General features: G+C 44.0%; 1 protein-coding gene across 1 annotated transcript in view; it reads right to left on the reverse strand.

Annotated features, from left to right (window-relative positions):
- FLVCR2 (feline leukemia virus subgroup C cellular receptor family, member 2) overlaps window positions 1-21,780 on the reverse strand; it is an 83,310-nt gene that overhangs the window by 3,313 nt on the left and 58,217 nt on the right. The window contains exons 4-9 of the mRNA XM_006884778.1: window positions 11,976-12,043; window positions 9,183-9,286; window positions 6,541-6,651; window positions 4,329-4,434; window positions 4,127-4,238; window positions 3,249-3,304 (exon numbers count right to left, since the gene is read on the reverse strand). Coding sequence (XP_006884840.1) covers window positions 3,249-3,304; window positions 4,127-4,238; window positions 4,329-4,434; window positions 6,541-6,651; window positions 9,183-9,286; window positions 11,976-12,043 — 557 coding nt within the window. The remainder of the gene's footprint in view (window positions 1-3,248; window positions 3,305-4,126; window positions 4,239-4,328; window positions 4,435-6,540; window positions 6,652-9,182; window positions 9,287-11,975; window positions 12,044-21,780) is intronic.

A 21,780-nucleotide genomic window follows, 5' to 3' on the forward strand; every position in this document is an offset into this window, starting at 1 on the left:
TGCAACAAGGGCTCCAAGTTCTCCTCACTTTAAGCAAGTAATGTTGTATCATCTACATAACGCAGGTTATTGATGAGTCTCCCTCCAAACCTGATGCCAAGAGTACAGCTTCTCAGATAATTTGCTCAGCATATAGATTGAACAGGTATGGAGATAGAATACAGTCCTGGCACAGTCCCTTCCCAATTCCAAACCATGCAGTGCCTCCCTGCTCCATTACAACAGCCTCCTGGTCCAGGTATAGGTTCCTCATGAGCACAGTCAAATGCTCTGGGATTCCCATTCTTCTCAATGTCCGCCACAACTTGTCATCCACACAGTCAAACGCCTTTGCATAGTCAATAAAGCACAAACAGACATTCTTCTTCTGGTATTCCTTACTTTCAGCCAGGATCCATCTGACATTAGCAATGATATCTCTGATGCCAAGGCCTCTTCTAAATCCTGCTTGAACTTCTGGCAATTCCCTATCTATGTACTGTTCCAGCCATTTTTGAATGATCTTCAGCAGTATTTTGTTTGCATGTGATATCAATGGTATTGTTCAGTAATTTCCACATTCAGTTGGATCACCCTTCTTGGGAATGAACCTCTTCTAATCCATTGGCCAGATAGCCATTGTCCAGATTTCCTGGCATGTGGAAAGGTCATTGTACTATATTAACAAGCAGGGTAGAAAACCAAATGTGTACACACATGCCTACAGAAAACAACCCTGGGAATGGGGCAGAATGTAACTAGGTTATGTGTACATGGTAGGTCTATCAGTCATTTTCATTTTCTTTATGTTTACCCATACATCTGCCAAGATCAACATAGATTATAAGGCAAAACTTCACATCTACTGACACAATCCAAGTCATGCTCCAAATTGAAACCTTTCACCATATAACCAATTGTTTTATTACTGTCACCTTTCCCCAAAGTGTCCCAAGTCAGTGTGTCTCCTCATATATGGTAGGTGACAGTTTACCTCCACAGTAGCCATGCTGTGGGTGGCATAACAGTCCAACTCCCAAGGAGCTCTGTTGCCCAAATACATTGCATATACTATGTAACAGCACTGTTGTAAAACAGGACAGACATGGAGAGGTTGGGGAGAGATGGGAAAAGCGTGGATAGATAATGAACACTGTATTAAATCAGATGAAGGGAAGAACTGTTTGAAAGAAATATATGATTAGACATTCTATGTATGACAACAATCTGGAATAAAGTGCATTGTGGGGAAGGTTGGGGAGGTGGGAGAGAAAATGTTCAACAATAGAAAAACAATTAAAACATTTTCAATGTTAAAACAAAAAAAAGAATGCTAGATCTCTGTATTTTCAAGCTTATATACACTGATGATGTTGTGTACCATTGAGTTAGGACCAACCCATAGCTGACCCTCCAGTGGGTTTTCAGAACAGTATTGCTATTCTGCAGGTAAGAGTAGAAAGGTGGTAACACCTTTTCAGAAGACAGCTTTAGCAATACATTATCAACAGTCCTTTAAAATGTGCCTGACCATTAACCCAGTTTTCAAGGAAATACCATACTTAATCATGCACACCAAATTTAGCTTCCAGACATCATTCATGATATTGCTTATAACAATTGGAAGCAGCCTTAATGTTAATGAACAGGAAAATGGTTAAACAAGCTATGTTTACCTACATCAAGGATCAGTGTGCAGTCATTAAAAGTAGGTGATAAAAGACTAAAAACATGGAAAGATGTTCACAGTACTTTAAGAACCAAAGCAGAATAGGGTACTTTTGAACACACATACACACACACATACATATAAGGTTGGTCGTATCCAGTGTCTCCTATATGAATATTTTGTTAGTCAAATTGGTTCTGACTCAAGAAAACCTTTATAGACATGATAGATAAATAAATGCAAAAACAAAAAAGAGCAGCTTATCACAAGGTGATGGGATTGTTGTTGTTGAGTACAGTCAAGGTGGAACCGACTTACAGCTGACCCTCCAGCAGGTTTTCAGAAGCAGTAAATTGAGTAGGAGGACACTGCCCATCTTTCTCCCACAGAGCAGCTGGTGGGATCATCTCACATGCCCTTGGGTTGGCAGCGCAACTCCTCACCACTAGACCAGTAGAGCCCCTAGGTGATGGGATTAGAGGGTGATATTTTGGTTGTTTTTCTGTATATTTTTATATTGTCATTTTTCTGCAAAGAACATGTATAACATTACTTTGGTTATTTAAAAAACTTTTGGTATGATTTTTAAAGAAATATTCTACTTATAGTCCTCGGAGTATAATGGCAATTTTGGACAATAACCAAGGAGGGCAGAAGAAAACTCAGTGCCTTTGAGTGTTGGAGGAGATACTGAATATCCCACGGACAGCTAAAAGAACAAACAAGTCAGAAAGCACTGCCAGGGTGCGCTCCCTGAAGACAAGGATGGTGAAGCTTCGTCCCACATATCTTTGGGCATGTTGTAAGGAGGTGCTGGTCCTTGGAAAAGGACATTAAGCTTGAAAAGGTGGAGGTTCAGAGAAAGAGAGAAAGACCTTCAATGAGATGGACTGACCCAGTGACTAACAATCAGAGATGATGAGGACGGCACAGGAGAGGACAAGGTTCAGACCCACCGGTCACAGGGTCACTATGGGTTGCAGATGACTCGACAGCACCTAACAACAACATACTCCTCAGATAGGAATTGTCTCATATTCTCTTCAAATTCCATATTTAACATTTTGGTCAAAATGCTTCCCAGTGGATGAGAGAAGGGAAAAATTCTTGTGTTCTAAATCAAACTCCTGGCAAGAAGCTGGGCTGCAATCCCAAACTCCTGGGCCTCTCCCTTCTGTCACATAGACGTTGTTGTGATGCCCCCACACCCAACACCTTCCCTTGGTCTCCATGATCAAGCTCCTACTCTTTCTCCCCCACCACTGATCTCAGGGCTTGGCTCAGCTTCCAAGGGCGCGGTGCCGCTTGGCCAACTATAACACCAGCAGTTCATGCAAGGGAGGCCAGAAAGAGGCAGGTCCTTCTCTAGCTTATGAAAGGAAGCAGGAGATTAGCCCAGGGATGGACATCAGGAAAGCCGTGCCAGGAAGTCCACTGAAGAAATGTTTGGGGTAGCATACTTGTGAGAACTGAGCTGTTCTCACAGTCTTTACAAAAGAAGTCCACATTAGGAATTCCTCCAGCCTCCTCCCATGTTGCCACATCCTTATCAAAAGCCTGAGACTCGTAGCTCAGTCCCATCATACTCCCACATACTCACAACATCAGGAGTTTCTTTGTTTGCTTTCTGCCTCCGGAGATCTGCCCTGATGAATGCTGATGTCCAGGGATTGAAAAGGAAGAGTAAAAGAAATACAAAGTCATCAGGCAGATCAAGGGTCAAGTTCACCCAAGAGAAGAAGCTCTCATCTTCCCAAGGGCCACAGGTATCCCAAACTGACTTCAGTTATTCAAAGGAGCTGGGGTGCCATTAATCAAATCATTGCTATCCATACCAGGCAGAAGCCACTGGGGAGACTGGCCTTTGTGTGTGGCTCATTTATGTTTGCCAGAACATTGCACATCCTGTTGTAATCTCCAGAACAATCTCTATTTATAAGGAACCTAAGGCTCTGAGAGTTTCATCAGTTGCTGTAGGTCAAATAACTCTATGATTACTGTCACAGTCTGGGATTTACATTTGGCTTTTTAACTCCAAAAACTCAGGTTGATTCCACCAAAACCCTCTGCTGTCCAGTCAATTTGGATTCTTGGCAACCCTTCCCCAAGTTTCCGAGGCTGTAAATCTTTGTGGGAGGAGAATTCCCCTCTTCCTCCTATGGAGCAACAGGTGGATTCAAACTGCTGACCTTTGGGTTAGCAGCCCATCATGTTACACACTATGCCATCATGTTGTTGTGTACTGTTGAGTCGGAGCTGACCCTCAAGTGGGTTGTCGGAGGCAGTTAATCGCACTGGAGGAGATTGCCCGCCCTTCTCCTGCACCATATTACTACCTCTCGAGTAGATTTTCTTGCACATCTTCCCTGTTCCCTCTCCCCTAGTCCCTCAGGAGGTATTTCCCAATCTGTACCAGCAGCCAAGAGCCTTATCTGTGAACAGCCTGAACCTTATTCTTGCTCTTGGGGCCCAACTCACCAGTGATAGCCGCTCCGAGCAAAAGGAACACGCAGAGGAAGATGTTCCCAGCCATGGTCCCATACTTGTTTATAATCTGGCCCTGGGAGATGGTAAAGATAATACCAAATACCTGGAAAACACAAAGCAGAGAGATTGGACACAAGAGCCCAGCCAATCAGCTGTGATTACCTGAGCCAGCAGGCAAGGAGACAGGCCCTACCTGTGCAGACACATTGAGGAGGCCAGAGGACATGCCTTCTGATTCTGGATACGTCAGCTCCACAGCAAACTCAAATCCCAGCGGGAGATAGCCAGTCATAAAGAAACTAAAGGTCAGATCACAGAAAAAAGGTGAGATTCAACTCCAAGAACAAGGCTAGAAATCCACCTTTCGCCTTATAACCCCCTTGCTTGTTTCCTTTCTTCTAAAACATGTCAGTGCCTTTAACTTTCTGGTCATCCACAATGTGGTCACTCCAAGGAAAGGGAGACATCAGAAAGCCGCACGCAGGCCATGTGCTCAGGGGGCCTCCGAGGTTCCTTGCTTCTATGTCCAGTCATCAGTGACAGACAGGGTTAGCATTTACAGAAAGGTGGAATGTACCTTCAACAGCGAGTCTACTATGTCTTGAGGAAACAGGTCTTGTGCTGGATGAAGGGATTGAATTGTGTCTCTCAAATACGAGTTGGGGGCAGGGAGTCCCTAAACTCTATGCCTGTCATCATAATCCCAGTGGAGAATGAGTTGTCCTTGTTCCATTAGGGAGACATAAAGAGTATAACGTGTGCTTTCGATCAATCTCTTTTGTGATATAAAAGAGATTAAACAAGCAATGGAAAGAAACTGAGATGGGAAGAAAGAGATTGAGCAGAAGCTCAGAGAGACAAGGGCCTTCAGTGGAGAAAGCCTGCCCTTAGCCTGCACTCAGATTCCTGGCATCAACTTAAATTTCTGCTCTTAATAGTCATCCACTTATGGTATCAACACTAGAAAACAAAGAGACTACATACTGAGCAGCAACTCCAGTACCGACATAGAGGAGCTCAAAGTCCTTATTTTTGTCCAGAGAGTAACAGGCTGAAAAGAGTTGAATGCAAGATGTGTCTGTATTTCTCTTATACCCATACTTACTCTCTTCTCTCTCTCTCACACACACACACACATGCACAAATTCACTGTCCACAGGAAAATAAGTGGGAAATGGATGTCTTAGTCATGCAAAGCTGTTAAACCAAAGATACCACAAGTGGGATGACTCTTAAAGCAGAAATTTATTCTTTTCCACTTTGGGAGGCTAGAGAAGAAGTCCAAGTTCAAGGTGCCAGCTCTCAGGAACAGGCATGTCACCTTCAGCATGTGCTGCTGACATTCTTAGGAAGGTTCCACATATCGTGGCCTCCCCCTGTGTTAAGGAGCTTCCTAGCACAGGAGCCTGGGTCCACGCACACACTCCACTCCTGGCACCTCTCTCTCGGTGTTATTTCAGTATCCCCCTTCCACCCATTTCCTTTCTCCTTTTATCTCCCATGAGACAAAAGATTTTACAGGCCACACTCCAGTGGAACAGCCCTTACACTGGACCTGGGTTGTATAAGAGGTGCTGTCTTCTACCCTTAATCCTCTAAGAATTGTTGACTTTATCAGATCATGGGCAATGTTACACAACTTCCATATTACCTGCGCATTTTAGAGGGGCACAATTTGATTGATGACAGTGGTGTTTTGAGCAAATACTTATAGGAGGGGGACTATTTTCTATACTTCCTCCTACAGCAGGTCTAGAAAACTCACTTTACACTGCCATGCCACTTCTTGCTTCTTTCACATTTCCTATCACTCAGTCTTTCCAACACCTCTGTAAAAAAGCTGTTCTTATTTTCATGTACAGATGAGGAATCTGAGGCTCAGGGTGGTGAGTGGGTGAGTGGCATGTCTGTGGTGCAAAGAAAAGCTAAGACCAGAGCCAAATTGCTGATTCCAAGCCATGTGAACTTTCTTTGACCTCATATTGGTCCAGGCAAAGGCCTCCACATTCTTAGCCTCTCAGAGGTCTTGAAGGGCTTTTCTTCAAACTTCACACCATTCCTGCAGCAGGGATGGGCCAGGAAGACTGCCTCTTGAGATACTACAAGCAAACAAGACCCCAGAGCACCGTTCTCACATCTCCAGAGGTCAATGGGAGGGTCAATATTGCTTTCTGGGATACTGACAGCTTGTGGACTGCTTAAAAGGTGAATAACAGGTGAGCTCTGGTGACCTAGTGACAAGAAGCTGCACTGTAATCTCAGAGGTGCTCGGTTCAAATCCACCAGATGCTCTGCTGGAGAAGGAGGGACAATCTTCTCCTGTCAGATCCAATTTGATGGTAGACACATATGCACACAATAATTAACTTTTTTAAAACAAAAAGGTAAAGAATATTTAAACTTACCCCAATGTGCCAGCTGTGATGAACACTATCCACAGGTGTCCCAGGTGCAAGGTCAAGGTGTACACCACCATGCCCACCAGAGTCATAAAATAGACTATCAGTGTTGTCTCCCTACAAGGAGAGGCATGAAGTTGAGTCTTACTATTCTGGCTTTAACAGCTCATTCATTCACTCATTACACTGGGAGCTACTAGCCGGCCGCGCTGTATCATGCACTCTGTTGTGTACTGAACATTGGCCCTCACGGAACGTTCTTTCCTTGGAGGGATAGACATTGAAGCAATGATCACACAAATCATTACTGAAGCATTTTGTGCTTGAGGCTACAAAGAGAGCCCAGGAGAACTCAGAGCCATCTTGATGTATATGTATCCTTATCTGGCGGAAATATCACAACCAGGCCAAGCTGCTCCTTGACTTACCATGCCCTACCCAAAAGCAGATGTCATGCCCTTTTCCCAAGTCGAAAGAAAACAGGGCAAACACCAGCTGGGGTCAGATGGAAGTGGAGAGCAAGACTAGGCCAAAAGTCATCTGATTCTTCTTGTGGGCTTTGTCCCAACACCCCGTGATAGGGCTGAGCAGTGACCTCTTACATACTCTCTGTCATTTGGGAGTTCTTCGTGTTGCCCCCATGCTCAAGCCCGGACGGATGGACAATCTCCTCCTGTGTGATTAACGGCCTCTGAAAACCCACTGGAAAGTCAGCTATGGGTCAGTTACGACTCTATGGTACACAACCACCACCACCGCTAGATTTTGGCCTTCAGACTAGAGAGGACAAATTCAGGGGCCTTCAAGAAGAAAAAAACTCTGGGTAGGACAATGGTTAACACGCTCGGTTGCTAACCAGAAGGTTGGTAGTGTAATTCAAAAGTACCTCAGAAGAAAGAGCTGGCTATCTACTTCCCAAATACCAGCCACTAAAACCCCACAGAGCCCAGGCATGAGTTAGAATCAAGTCCAACTCCAAGGCAACTGGCTTATTTGTCTGTTGGGTATAGTTTCAAGAATGAGACCTGGCACTGAAACAAGCAGATCCCAGGGCTCCCTCCTCCTGTCAAGAGCTGTCATTTCTCTGCCTGGCTTGGTGGCTCTTGCTGACTGCTGGGTTTTAGACATCAAAGGCCAGTGGGAAGTGGTGACATGGAAGTTCTGAGGAAGTGTCCTCCCCAGCCCTTTCATTGTATTTTTTAATTCATCTGACTCCTCCAGCTGCCCACGTCCCACCTCAGGCCACATTCCAACCCCCCCTTCTCCAGCCTAGAGCAAACCCTGGAAAAAGGGACGCTGCTGTTCCCTGGTTAGGAGGTGGCCAGCCCTCCCTGGCTTCACATCTGGCTGCAGCAACAGACGACAAATGGCAGAGACAAGACGGCAGCCAGGCTCCACCAGCGGTAATTAAGCCGAGCCAGGCTCTGCCCTGTGTTAGGCGAGGAGGCCACATCCCTAGGGATGGCCTCAATTGGCCTTTGATTAGGGTGGCCAGAACGAGACCTGGTCTGACTAGGGCCTCACAGAAGGAGGCTTGTGTGGCCGAGAACAGGTCTGCCACTGTCTGTCGCCTCCAGACACTGGGAACTTTGGAGGCCTTGACAAAGCTGCTCGGAATGTCACCCCGCCCCAACGCAGGAAAAGCCTGGCAGCTGCCCCAACAGCCGGCATCAACTGAGCACCCAATACGCGTGCAGGGCGTCGGACAGACGCACCGTGACGGGAAGGACGTTCTCAGGAACATGCTCTGAAGGGTGGCAGCCAAAACAAGGCACCTAGGTTGCTCTGTACAAATGCAAAGCCAACATCAACAACGGTGGGGACGAAGAATCTGTACTTGTTAGAAGGACGTCAGATTAGCCTGGCAAACACGAAGATCTTAGAAAGACTGCTGGGCTCTTCAGATGGCACCGGGCAGTCAAAAGCACATCACAACATTTTCCAACAAGACACAGGCAATTGCCAGATTGAAAAAACTGACAAGGCCAGGTGCTGTCCCGTCCATCTTAGTTCAAGGTGACCTTATGTGTGTCAGCATAGAACTGGTTTTCAGTGGCTGGTTTTACAGACGGTTGCCAGGCCTTTCTACCAAGGTGTTTCTGGCTAGAATTGAGCCTCCAACATTTCAGTATGCAGCACTCATGGACTCTAACTGTAAGGGCTGCAAACCAGAATAATCAGAGTCCTGTGAGACCTCAAACCAGAGCATGCTGGTCAACCCCCAACCCCCAACCCCCACCCCACCCCGTGACATCCAAGAGGAAGGGATCGCAAGAGGGCGGTGAAGAAGTCACTTCCCTCCCACACTCCGGAGTTTCCACCAACTTCCCATCTGTGGACACCCCTTGTACACTCATTTTTCATTCTCCTTCATCTGCTCCTTCCTCAAAACTGCTCAGGAGTGAGGTCAGGGACAGCACTGAGCGAAGTCTTCATGCCCGTTAGTTCTAACACCTGTAAGAATTTCAGAGGGCAAATACTGCTGCTCTCATTTTATAAACAAGGAGACTTAGGTTCAGAGAAGCCTGCCAGCTTGACCACTCAGAGTCCCGGCTGCTGCACCCACGCGTTCAGCACGGCACTGCTGGGCAATGTGCCATTCAAACACATGGGCCCCGGGTTCCCACTCCGGAGGAGGGGTCACTTACTTGTAGGTTTTGGATCGATCCAGCCAGATGCCTGAGATCATAGCCCCGAGCATGCCCGCGAGAACGATGGTCAGGCCAATCCTCCCAGCATTGACTTCTTCCCCCTGGGAAAACAACAATGCCAAAGATCACCCAACCAACAGACAAGACTGGACGGCGTGTAGACCCCATGAGGTGGAGGGCCAATGGCAGGTCGCCTGGGCTCCTGAACCAAAGCACATTCACCACCAAGTGGTCAATTCCATGTGGCATGGACTCTACTATAAATCTGAAGCAGACTGTCACGCCCCTCTCCTGCAGAAGGGCTGGTGGTCGGAACCACTGACCTTGCTTCGGTTAGCAGGCAGGTGTTCGCCAATGCACCATCACCAATGCTCACTTGGGCTCCACATGGGCTAACTGTCAGGACGTAGTGGGGCAGGACTTGTGAGAAGCCGCCCGGGGGGAGAGCAGTCTAGCATCATAATCCCAGATGCGCATGCTTGGTGCCAGATGCTGGGGCCGACATAAGAACCTCTTTTGGATGGATTTGAACATTTCGGTCCTTACAGCAACCCTTCTCTCTTCTTTCTCACTATCCTCCTTTCATAGATGGAGAAACAGAAATAACTATGTTCCATCCTTGGTTCTTTAACAGTTAGTGGCTAAAAGAGCAGGGATCTGTAACTATATTTGAGCACTGAGGATGAACCAGGCACTGGACTGAGGATTTTACATCTTTAGGTCATTCAGAGGGAGCTCTGGTGGCCTGGCAGGTAAGGAGTTGTGAGGCCAAACCAGAGGCAGGTAGTTGGAACCCATCAGTTGCTCTTAGGGGGAAAATGGGCAATGTCCACTCATGAGATTTACTTTCTCTGAAAATACAATGGTGATTGGGACTTGACAGCACCTCCAACAACAATGCCCACAATTTAATGCCCACAACTGCTCACCAGGAGGTTAGGCATCAGCAAGCCTACACTACAGATGAAGAAACTGAGGCACAGCAAAATTAATACACCAGTGCAAGGTCACTCAGTATACATGCAGGACTAGGATTTGAACACAGACCTGTTGAACTTCAAACCTGGAACACTCAAATCAAAACTACCCACACTGCAGGGGTGAGATTCTGAACCTAAACCAGTGCCATCAAGTAGATTCCAACTCAAGGCAACTGGTGTGCAAAGCAAGAGCGCACTCTGTAGGGTTTTTAAGGTTGTGACTGTTAGGAGGGAAATCACCAGGCCTTTCTTCCACGGCACTTCTTGGTAGGTTTGATCTGCTGACCACTCTGATAACAGCTGAGCTCTTTTTTTAAAAAAATTAAATTTTATTCATTTTAATGAACATTTACAGAGATTTGGGGTTTTCATTCATTCATTGTTGCACTATTTTCTCTATCCTCCCCCCAGTTCATTCCTCTTCCCCCCACCTTGAGAGTCTGTTTTAATTGTCCCATTGCCACAGTGCTTGTCAAAGCCAGTTCTGATTAATCTCCTTTGTCAGTGTGTCCTTTGCCATTCCCTATCACTCCTCCCTGAGAGAGACTTCACCCTGATTCATAAGGAAGAGCGGATGGCGTGTTCTCTTATCTACTTCCTGCTGAGAAGGGACGCTGTAGGTTTCATGGTGAAGATCTTCTCTCACTACTTTAAAGGGCCCCTCTGGCAATAGGAAACACGTAGACTATTGTGGAGATTGATTTTGGAATTTAGATGCACTGTTATCAATTGTGCTTAGCCATACATGTTCATAACAGCTGAGCTCTTAACCATTTATGAAATTCAAGGACTTGGTGAAATCCTATTGGTGTTAATGAATATGTTCTGAGGCGTAAAAACCCCCACAAATAACAGGACAAAATGCTACCTGGTCTGGACCATCCTCACAACTGGTTCTATATGTGAGCCCTTTGCAGCAGCCACCATGGCATATTCTATACCTTTCAAAAGATGGTTATGTCTACATATTCCTTTCGCCAAGATGTTCAGTAATTTGTCACCAGTGTCCAGACCTTACTGATGATGCTAGTTGGTGGTGGTATGTGCCATCGAGTCAAAACCGACCCATCTGGTGATCTCCCAGTGGATTTTCAGAAGCAGTAAACTGGACAGGAGGAAATTGTCCATCCTTCTTCCAAAGAGCAACTGGTTGATTCAATCTGCGTATCTCTGGGATTGCAGCGTGGCTTCTTACCATAGAGCTATCTATTGATGCTAGAAATATTTTTCAAAATGTTTTCAGGTTGTTTTTGTTGTTGTTGTGTGCTGTCAAGTCAGGAGCAACTCATAACTGACCCTCTAGTAGGTTTTCAGAAGCAGCAAATCACACAGGAGGAGATCACCATCCCTCTCCTGCAGAGCAGCTGGTGGATTGGAACCATGTGCCTTTGGTATTGCAGTACAGCTTCTTGCCACTAGGCTTTCAAGCTGAGTCACTAAGAATTCAAATCTAAGCCATATCCACATCTCATATCTTAAGTATTTCATGGGAGATTTTATGTACATATTTACCTGCTGTGCTTTATGTTAATACATGCACTATTATTTACTTTCTAATCATTTTGCAATAATGATACTTCCTTTGCAGAGCTGAGGGCCACTAAGTAGCTAGTCACTGTCACATTAGTAGCACAGAGTTTAATGCCTCCAGGGGTGAGGGTGAGACGAGGGCCATCTCCCTCCAAATCCCATAAGCACATCATCACACCAGCTGCTTAGAAGAAATAGGAAGTACAGAGTTCACTGCCACCCAGCTGTGGAGAAACAACACATTATCTCCGAGCCCAGCGTGACTGGGGAACTCCCTTACCGGGTAGTGAAAGAGCACCACACGATTCAGCAGAGTGGACAAGGCATAAAAAGCGCCAGCATTCAGACCTGAAAGAGGGAGGGAGAAATACACAGCATTAGGCTCAGCCTTCCCTGGAGATACTGTTCACTCCTCCCACCAGAGGTTCCAGAAGCCAGCAGCCCTCGGAGCCCCTGTCACTGTGATTAATGTCTTCAAAGAAAAATACAGGGAGGTGGGATGCTGTTCGTCAGTTTTCCACAAAGAGATACTCAAAACCATAAATACGGTCCTGGTTAACGTCTTACCCAAACACAGCTACCCTTTTGGTCCATTCAGCCCCACCCTGGAAACAAAGGTTTTGTAGAGTATATCTCTAGCATCAGAATCTTCTATGTCGTTCCCTAGATTAAGGTCACTGGGTGTAAAAAAAAATGGTTAGGCTCTAGACTGAAAGGCTGATGAATGGTCTGAGCTCACCAGACATACCTTAAAAGAAAGGTCTAGTGATCTGCTTCCAAAAGTCCACAGCGAAAAGCCAACCAAGGGCAGTTCTACTCTGAAAACACGGGCTGCCGTGAACCTGAGTACGTTCAATGACAACTGGTTTTGGTTTTATGGGTCAGTGGGATTACTGGATACTCTACTGACCCTTATCCCCTTTCCAATCTGTTCCAGACCTCTGACCCTTGATGCCATTTCCTTTAAAGGTGGTTTCTTAACCTTTCTCTAGTCTTCCAACTTCTCTGATTCAATGTCACACACAAATCTTATCTATTATAAAGGGCATCTAGTGAGTACTCCTAATTCATCAGCTTATTCAAGAATGAAATGGAGTGCCTAGAATATACCAAAGACTGCATCTTTCGAGAAAGAGGTTATTTGTCCAAAACCACACAGTGAGCTAGAAGCATTTAATACTTGAACTAGAAAAAAAAAAAGGACCTCCAGAACTCTATTCCATAATAATGGCAACAACATAATGGTGGTGCACACATTTATATACTAACTCTGGTGGTCTGGTGGATAGAGAGTTGTGCTGCTAGCCCCAAGGTAGGTGGTTTGAATCCACCGGCTGCTCTGCAGAAAGAAGACGGGCAATCTCTTCTCAGGGATGTGAAAACCCACTGAAGGGTCTGGTATGAGTTGGAGCTATGAGGCAGTCAGTTTGTGAGTGAGCCACTGTTCCAAGCACATCACAGCAACCCGAGAGCACAGATATCTGTGCCACTCCCATTTCACAGATGAAATAAAATGCAAGTAGAGATAGAGAGTTTATCAAAGTTAAGTCTGTAATGCCAACCAACGTTATTCGACTAATCTCTGAGGATCATAAAACCAGCACAAGCAAACTTGATGTTAGATTTACTTAGGAGAATTTAAGACTGGACACAGGACTTCAGGGCAAAGCAATCTTAAGCATTCCTCTTCAGGGAACCACCCATAAGCAGTTCAGACAATGGTCCATGAGGCCACTATTCTCATTGTACCCTCCTCACATGCAAAAAGATAGGTACAGCAACCTGTCTGCTTTCATACATGTGACAAGTCCACAGCATAACTTCTAGGGTCCCAGTGAAGGACATAGCAATGAAAACGTCACCTTGCTCCGGGAAGCACGAGAAACAGCTTTCCAGCAAATTTTAATGGGTCCTGTTGCCTTTTACACCTCAGAGGTCATTGATGTTCAATGCATCCAATCTACTCTGAGATGGTTTGTTAATTCATGTGGGATAAAATCAAGGCTGTATTTTGGTTCTCCTGGACTTCTTTCAACTTCCTTTGAACTTCAGTTTGACCTTGGACATGAAAAATTGATAGTCTGTTCTACAGTCACTCCCTGGTCTTGTTTTGACAGCTAGCATTGAGATTCTCCACAATCAACACTTATGGGAATAGCAGTAAAGAAATCAAAAGACACGTTGCACTGGGAAAAGTTGCTGGCAAAGAACTCTCCAAAGGTCAGTCTGTTCTGACCCTTCATAGTCTGTTATGAACGTCTAGTAAACCTCACTTTCTTTCTCTTGCTCTCACTTAATATTGTTGTCTGTCTTATATATCTGAGTCAGAACTTTCTAGTTCTTACTCGATGAGGTCCCTGGACCTCTTTTGGAAATCATCCCCTTGACATGTGGGGGGCTCATCATCCAAGATAGAATTTCTGAGGACTCCTGACCACTGAGGACTTCTACTGGCTGCAACGGTTCCATGTTAAGATGATATACCTCCAGGGATATGAACCTGTACCCCTAAGCACAACTGATAGCAGTGCAAAGCTCCCATGAATCATGAGAAGTATTTTACATTCACTTTTAAACTAGATGGTGTCTGAGTATTGAAAATTTGTAACGTGCTTGGCTACTAATCAAAAGGTTAGAGGCTTGAATCTACTCAGAAGCATCTTGGAAAAAAACCCTTGGTGATCTACATGCAAAAAAACTAACCACTGAAAATCTTATGTGCCTGCATGGAGAAACTGTAACTCGGTGTATGTTTTGTTCATTTACAATAATGAATATTTACAACCACTACGAAGAAAAAAACTTAAAAAAGAAAATCCTATTGTGTATACACAGCTCTACTTAGCCACGTGGGGAATAACCGTATGTCAGAATGAATGTGCTTATTTCTTACCCCAGGCCCTAAGGAGGACCACAGAACTCCTCCAAAGGCCTATTTTACTCAGATAATTAACAAGCAAGGAAGCACTAGTCACAAAATCAAACCATGTACCACACAGGTAAAATCTGAAAAGGATCTCTTCCTCTTTAAAGTGTGAAAAAGCAAAAATAACATTTTGAGGACTAAGGTGAACCTGATACAAGTCATAGTAATTTTTTTAAAGCTGTGGTATTTTGCAACAATGAATGAATGGAATTCCAAAATCTCTGTAGATGTTCATTGAAATGAATGAATAGATAGATAGATAGATAGATAGATAGATAGATAGATAGATAGATAAATAGATAAATTTTAAAAAGCTGTGGTATTTTCAGTTGCCTCATTACTTGCTATGTTGGAAGCAGGAGTAGCATCCACTTCCTAAACAACATGCCTCCGGAAACTCTATGAACTTTGATAAATGTCGGTAGTTGTAGAGGGACTTCAAGCCTTTGTTCATAGGGTCACTATGAGTCGTCCTTGATTCAAAGGCAATCAACACCACTAACAACATTACTTGCTATGCATCAGAGAGCTGGGCAATGACTAAGGATGACAGAAGAATTATTGATGCTTTTGAGTTGTGGTGCTGGAGAAGAGTCTTGAACTGACATCAATGTTCTTCAGCTCTCTGGAGAGGTCCCTGACAGGAGATTTTCCTAATGCAATTTGTCTTTTGATTTCCTGAGTGCTGATGCCAAGAGTATTGACTGTGGAACCCTGCAAGCTGGAGTATGTATGAATTATTGATTCAAAATAAAAGATGTTTTGTAAACTTTCACTCAAGTCACGATTAAAAATGTTGGCGGGGGGCGGGGGGGAATATACAGCCTCAGAAACCCTATAGAAAATGGCCATGAATCAGAATTCATTCAACAGCAATCGTTTTGGTTTTTGGCAATGGCAGCTGGTTCTCACAGCAATCACAGTTGTGAGGCTACTGGTTTTGAAGCCTTGCCCCTGGACAGCATGTTGTTCACCCAAAGGTCATGCATCCCTGGTGGTCTAGATCCACCAGCAGCACTGAGGGGAAAGATGAGCAATCTCCTCCCATGTGATTTACAGCCTCAGAAACCCAATGGAGGGTCAGCTATGAAGTGGTTTCTCCTTGACAGTAATGAGTTTTGTGTGCAGAGCCTGGGAGAAGGCATCAAAACAGAATAAAATAAAATAAAACACAAAAGTCACTGTTCTTACTGATAAGTCATTTCTTGAATAAATGCTGCTCAGATTGTGTCAAGTCTTTGGTTAAGAAGTTGGGAGGGGGAAAAACAAACCCCAACAACTTGATTTTGACAAAGCTAGGCGATGCTCTCACTGTCTCTGTAAAGAAGCAGATTCTCTAAGGCCCTTACTCCATCATTCCAGAAGTTCTTCCTTATTTCCTTCCTGTGTCACCATTCAACCAAAAAATGAAAGAACAGTGTTCAGAAGTTCAGGATTAACGCTACTCTGTCAGATTAAAGGGAACTCAGATGGTTCAATCTGAATGGAGTTGACTTGCTAATTTAAATGCCCAGACTCTCTGGAGGTTCGAATCCACCAGCACCTCCACTGAAGAAAGGCAGGCAATCTTTTCCTGGGTGATTTAAAGCCTCAGAAACTCAATGGAGAGTCAGTTTTAAATCGGTTCAGGGTCAATGTCAATGCAAGTTAGAGTGAATGACAATCAGATTAAAGACTATGTATGCAGTTAGCCAGGCAAGAGAGGAAGGAAAAGAGGTACTTTGCTCCTCAGAACGTGTCCCATGAGTCAAATCCCTCAATAACCAGAAACAACCCTATTTCTAGTACATTTTGTTTTTGTTTCCTGCTTACTTAAACCAGTGAACTGGCCCTGCTACAAACACTGAAGACTAGCAACTCTGGAATAGGACCATTGCCAGATTATCTCCACACCTTCTCATTAGGAAATATTTATTAAATGCTCATTTGCCTTACAATCCCAAGATAGACCTCAAACTATCCGGGGTCAATGACTTGAAAATTTATGGCTAGCAAAGGTCGATGCACTCAAGTGTTTAACTCTGAGGAAAAGTAAAAGTGAAAATTCCTAGCATTTATGGACTCCCAAGCAGAGGAGCGTGCAGCCTGAGTGCTCTTTGGAGGTAAAGATGATGAGGCTTCACCTCACATGCTTCAGACATGTTTCTAGGATGGACTATTCCTTGGAGAGGGACATGATGCTGGGAAGGGTGGAGGGTCAGTGAAGGAGAGGAAGACCCTCAATCAGGGGGACAGACATGGTGACTGCTGCAGTGGGCTCTTGTGTCAGGAAGTGTGAGGATGGAGCAGGATAGAACAGGGTTCAGATCTTTTGTTCATAGGTGGCTTTGAGTCGTATTCAACTCGACTGCACCTGACAACAACAACAAGCAGAAGAGACCCCACACACACACCCCTCATCTGGTTTCACTACTCACAGTCTGATATTCTCCATAACACCTCCACCAAGTGTTTAGTCTCATCTAGGACTAAGTACCTCCTAGTACATCCACAGAAAACCACCAGAAATTCAGGCTGGATTTAGAAGAGGCCCTGGCATATGGAATCTCATGGCTAATGTTAGATGGATCTTGGCTGAAAGCAGAGAATACAAGTAGGATGTCTATTTGTGTTTTACTGACTGTATAAAGGCATTTTACTGTATGGATCAAAATAAACTATGGCTAGCATTATGCTGAGTGAACTAACTTGGTCTCCTAAGGACAAATACTCATTACTGTAGAAATAGAAACTACTAAAACGTGTATGAGGATCCAAGCGGGGAGGGGTGGGAGCCGAGGGGTGAGGATGGGCAGGAAGGAAATCATAAAGTCATACAATTTGGTGGGTAGAATGAGGGGGCAGAAAAGGAAATGGGAAAGATCTGGAGGGAATCTGAAAAAACAGGGTAATGGTGAGGACAGTTCAATGATGATTAATTTTATAAAACATAATGAATAGGACTGATTGTATGAAACACAATGCAAATGAAGGATAGTGTGAAACACAGTGTATACGAACATTGTAAGCAAATCAATATAAAATAAAAATTTAATTAAAAAACAACAACAAAACACCCCAAAACAACCTATGGCTAACATGGAGAAGAATGGGAATTTCAGAAAACTTAATTATGCTTATATGAAACCCTATACATAGACCAAAAAGCTGTCGCATAACAGAGCAAGGAACACTGCATGGTTTAAAATCAAGAAAGGTGTACACCAGCCAGGACTGTATCCATTCTCTATAACTATTCAATCTCTGTGCTGAGAAAATCAACAGAAAAACTAGTCTATGAAGAAGAATGGGCATCAGGATCAGAGAAAGACTCATCAACAACTTGTGTTATACAGATGATACAATCTTGTTTGCTGAAATTGAGGAGGACTTGAAACATCTGCTGCAGAAAATCAAAGACTACAGCCTTCAGTCTGGATTGTATCTCAACGTGAAGAAAAAAAATATACTCACAGCTGGGTCAATGGGCAACATCATGATAGATGGAGAAAAGATTGAAGTTGTCAATTATTTCTTACTGCTTGAATCCACAATTAATAACCTGGGTATAAGCGATCAAGAAATCAAGACATGTAACATGAGAGAAAAAAATCTGTTGTCAAGAAGCTCTGATGACCTAGTGGTGAAAAGCTGTGCTGCAATCCCAAAGTGGTGTGGTTCAAATCCACCAGCTGCTCCATGGAAGAATGATGGGCAGTCCGTGGAGGTGCACTTTAGTGTCTCTGAAAACTCACCGGAGGGTCAGCAATGGGCTGGATCCAAGTGAACAACTGGAGGAAGAGAGGAGGATAATGAAGTCGCTGGTAGGAGAGAGAAGCTAGATGAGAAGAGGGGAGTTTTGGGATTTTGTGTTAGTGGCCAGAGAGCTGGGAGAACATGTCGCTTTACCATCTTAATGATATTGGGCAGTTGATGATTGTGCATGAGTTGAGCAAACTGAGGACTGGGATTGGCATAGGCATGGTCTAGTGGAATAAGAGATGGAGAAAATTCCATCAAGGAAATATTCTGTGAATATTTAATCAAGGCTGCAGGAGAACTAATAAGCATAACTAAAAAACAAAACAAACAAACAAAAATAATCTCTCCAAAGTGTTAGGAATCAATGTTAGGATGCACTTGATTCAAACCATAATCTTTTCAATTAATTACTTGCTATACATCCAAATGTTAGACAATGAATAAGGATGACAGTAGAAGATACAAGGCCTTTGAGTTGTGATGTTAGAAAAGAGTACGTAAAACAATGAAAGAATCCTTTCTTTTACTTTTCCATAATTTTTGACTCATGTACTTATAACTTGTTAGTCAAATTTGTGTCTTCTAGGTTGCAACACCCCCATGATACATCTTCAAGGATATGAACATCAATCAAACCAAGCACAATCAATAAGAGTGCATCTAAATTCCAAAATCAATCTCCATAATAGTCTATGTGTTTCCTACTGCCAAAGGGGCCCTTTAGAGTAGTGAGAGAAGATCTTCACCCTGAAACCCACAGCATCCCTTTTCAGCAGGAAGTAGCTAAGAGAATATGCCATCCCCTTTTCCTTATGAATCAGGGTGAAGTCTCTCTCAGGGAGGAGTGATAGGGAATGGCAAAGGACACACCGACAAAGGAGATTAATCAGAACTGACTTTGACAAGCACTGTGGCAACTGGACAATTAAAACAGACATTCGGATGGCGGGGAAGAAGAACAAACTAGGGAGGAGGGTGGAGAGAATGGTGCGGCAATGAAGGAGTGAAAGCCCAGAATCCCTGTGAATGTTCATTGAAACTAATAAAATTTAATAATAATAAAAAAAAAAGAGTACGAATATCTCATGGACTGCTAAATGAACAAATAGGTCTTGGAGAAAGTATTACCAGGGTGCTCCTCAGAGCCAAGGGTAACAAAACTTCATCTCACATTCTTTGGGCATGTTGTTAGAAAGGGCCAATCCTTGGGAAAGATATCATGCTTGGAAAGGCCAGGGGAAAAGAGGAAGACCCCCAACAAGATGGACTAACAGTGACTGCAGCAACGGGATCAAGTATACCAGAGACGATGAGGATGGTGCAGGATAGGGCAGGGTTCAGATCCATTGTTAACATGGGGGCTTGGAGACACCCAAGAACAGCAACATTGCAGTACAATGCACAATCTCTTTAGCTGGACCTTTCTAGTTAAAAGAACTAAAGAAACTTACACCTCAACTTGAAAAAGTGAATTCAAGAACTATCAGGGAGATGTTGAATGATGCAAGAAGAATCAAGAGATGATGTGAGGAATACTTATAGTCCCTGTATCATAAAGAACTGGTTTTGACTTATGTCCCACTGTTTGGCAAGGAAACAAAACAAATTGCCAGCCAGCCAGTTACTGCTCACGTGTCTTGGGCTGTAAATCTTTCTGGGAGGAGACTGTTTACATCTTTTGTCTGAGAAGAAGCTGGTGGATTTCAGTCTTGCTGCTGTCAGGGACCTCTCCAGAGTACTGAGAAGCAATGATGTCAGTCTAGAGACTAAGGTGCACCTGATCCAGGCCATGGTCTTTGCAATTATTTGCTATGCATCAGAGATCTGGACAATGACTAAGGATGACAGAAGAAGAACCAATGCCTTTGAGTTCTGGAGAAGAGTCTCGAACATACCACAGACTGCCAAGGAAACAAATAAATCTGTCTTGGAGATGGTGAAACCAAGTTTCTCCTTGGAGGCTAGGATTTTGAAGGTCTGTCTCATATACTCTGGGCACGTAGCCAGGGAGGACTGGTCCGTGGAGAAGAACATAATGCTTGGAAGGGTGGAGGGATTAGTGCAGGAGAGGAAGATCTCAGATGAGATAAATTGATTCAGTAACTGGGGCAATGCTGGTAGGCGTATTGGAGTTGGTGAGACTGGCTCAGGATAGGGCAGGCTTCAGAGCTGCTGTACATAGGGTCACTAAGAGTTGCAGGCAACTCAATGGCACATAACAACTACTGATATGTTATACACTGAGCCACAAGGGCCCTTTAAAAACACATAGCACAAACGGTCTTTATTGTTATAAACCACATGGTATTAAGAGTCTATAGAAAACAAGAAGTTGTAGCCAACTAGGATTTCGTTAAGAACAAGTCATATCCTTTATTTTCTTCTGAGAAATACTTGACATGATTTTAATCAAACTTTAACCAGTGGATTAAATAATTGGTTAAAATTTCTACAGTGGGGTGGATATGTAACTCCTTGAACTAAAAAAAACACCCCTTGATCATTGCCTTTGAGTTGGAACAGACTCATAGCTGACCCAGTGGAGACTGGCTTTCAGAGGCTATAAATCACACGAGAGGAGATTGCCTATCATTCTCCCTCAGAGAGTTGGTGTATTCAAATCACCAGAGATGTGTGGTTTCGGGATTAGCCGGGCAATGTCCTACACCCTAGCCCACCAGTGCTCTCGGCCTTGAACTAAAGTTCAAGTTCATCAGTTAGTGTCCAGGCACCCTTTCCTAGAATTCCAGGAGGTTTTGTCCTTGTCCTTCATTCCTATCAAAAGTCTGGAAGAAGATGCTGAAAGCTTGTTCCAAACCAGCAATATGAAGAGTGATGTTATTTTGCATTCAGCTAAATGAAGGGGTCAGTGTTGCAAGATGAAGGAGGAGCAGTTTCTGAGTGGCTCATGTGCAAAGACCCAAGCACACCTATGCATGCATGCGTGCATTCATGCAATTTCAGCTACTTAAGTCCCACAACTACTTTAGTGGTTTGTAGTTTCACGTCACAGGAAGGAGGTATAAAGAATGAAAAGACATATGTTACTGTTTTTATGGAATTTACAGCCTAGTGGGGAGACATTACTTAAAAAATACAAAGTGTTAGTATGTACCAAAAATTCTACAAAAGACAGGAAATTCATTGCCCTTAAGTCAGACCCAACTCATAGCTGATCTTTCAGGAGGTTTGTCTGAGGCTCTGACTAGCATGGGAGATGGCTCATCTTTCTCCTTCAGAGCCAGTGATGGATTCAAACCACCAAAGAGGCACAGCCTTTGGGTTTGGAGGGCAACTCCCTATGGTCTATGCCACCAGAGCTCCCTAAAAAGACATAAGTCACTATGTTCATGGAGTTGACAACCTAGTGGGGAGGCATTTTTTAAAGTGATAAATGTTATATGTTAAACATGTTACA

The sequence above is a fragment of the Elephantulus edwardii genome, unplaced genomic scaffold (assembly GCF_000299155.1).
Source record: "Elephantulus edwardii isolate Elephantulus edwardi_28Jun2011 unplaced genomic scaffold, EleEdw1.0 scaffold00037, whole genome shotgun sequence".
Lineage (NCBI taxonomy): Eukaryota > Metazoa > Chordata > Mammalia > Macroscelidea > Macroscelididae > Elephantulus > Elephantulus edwardii.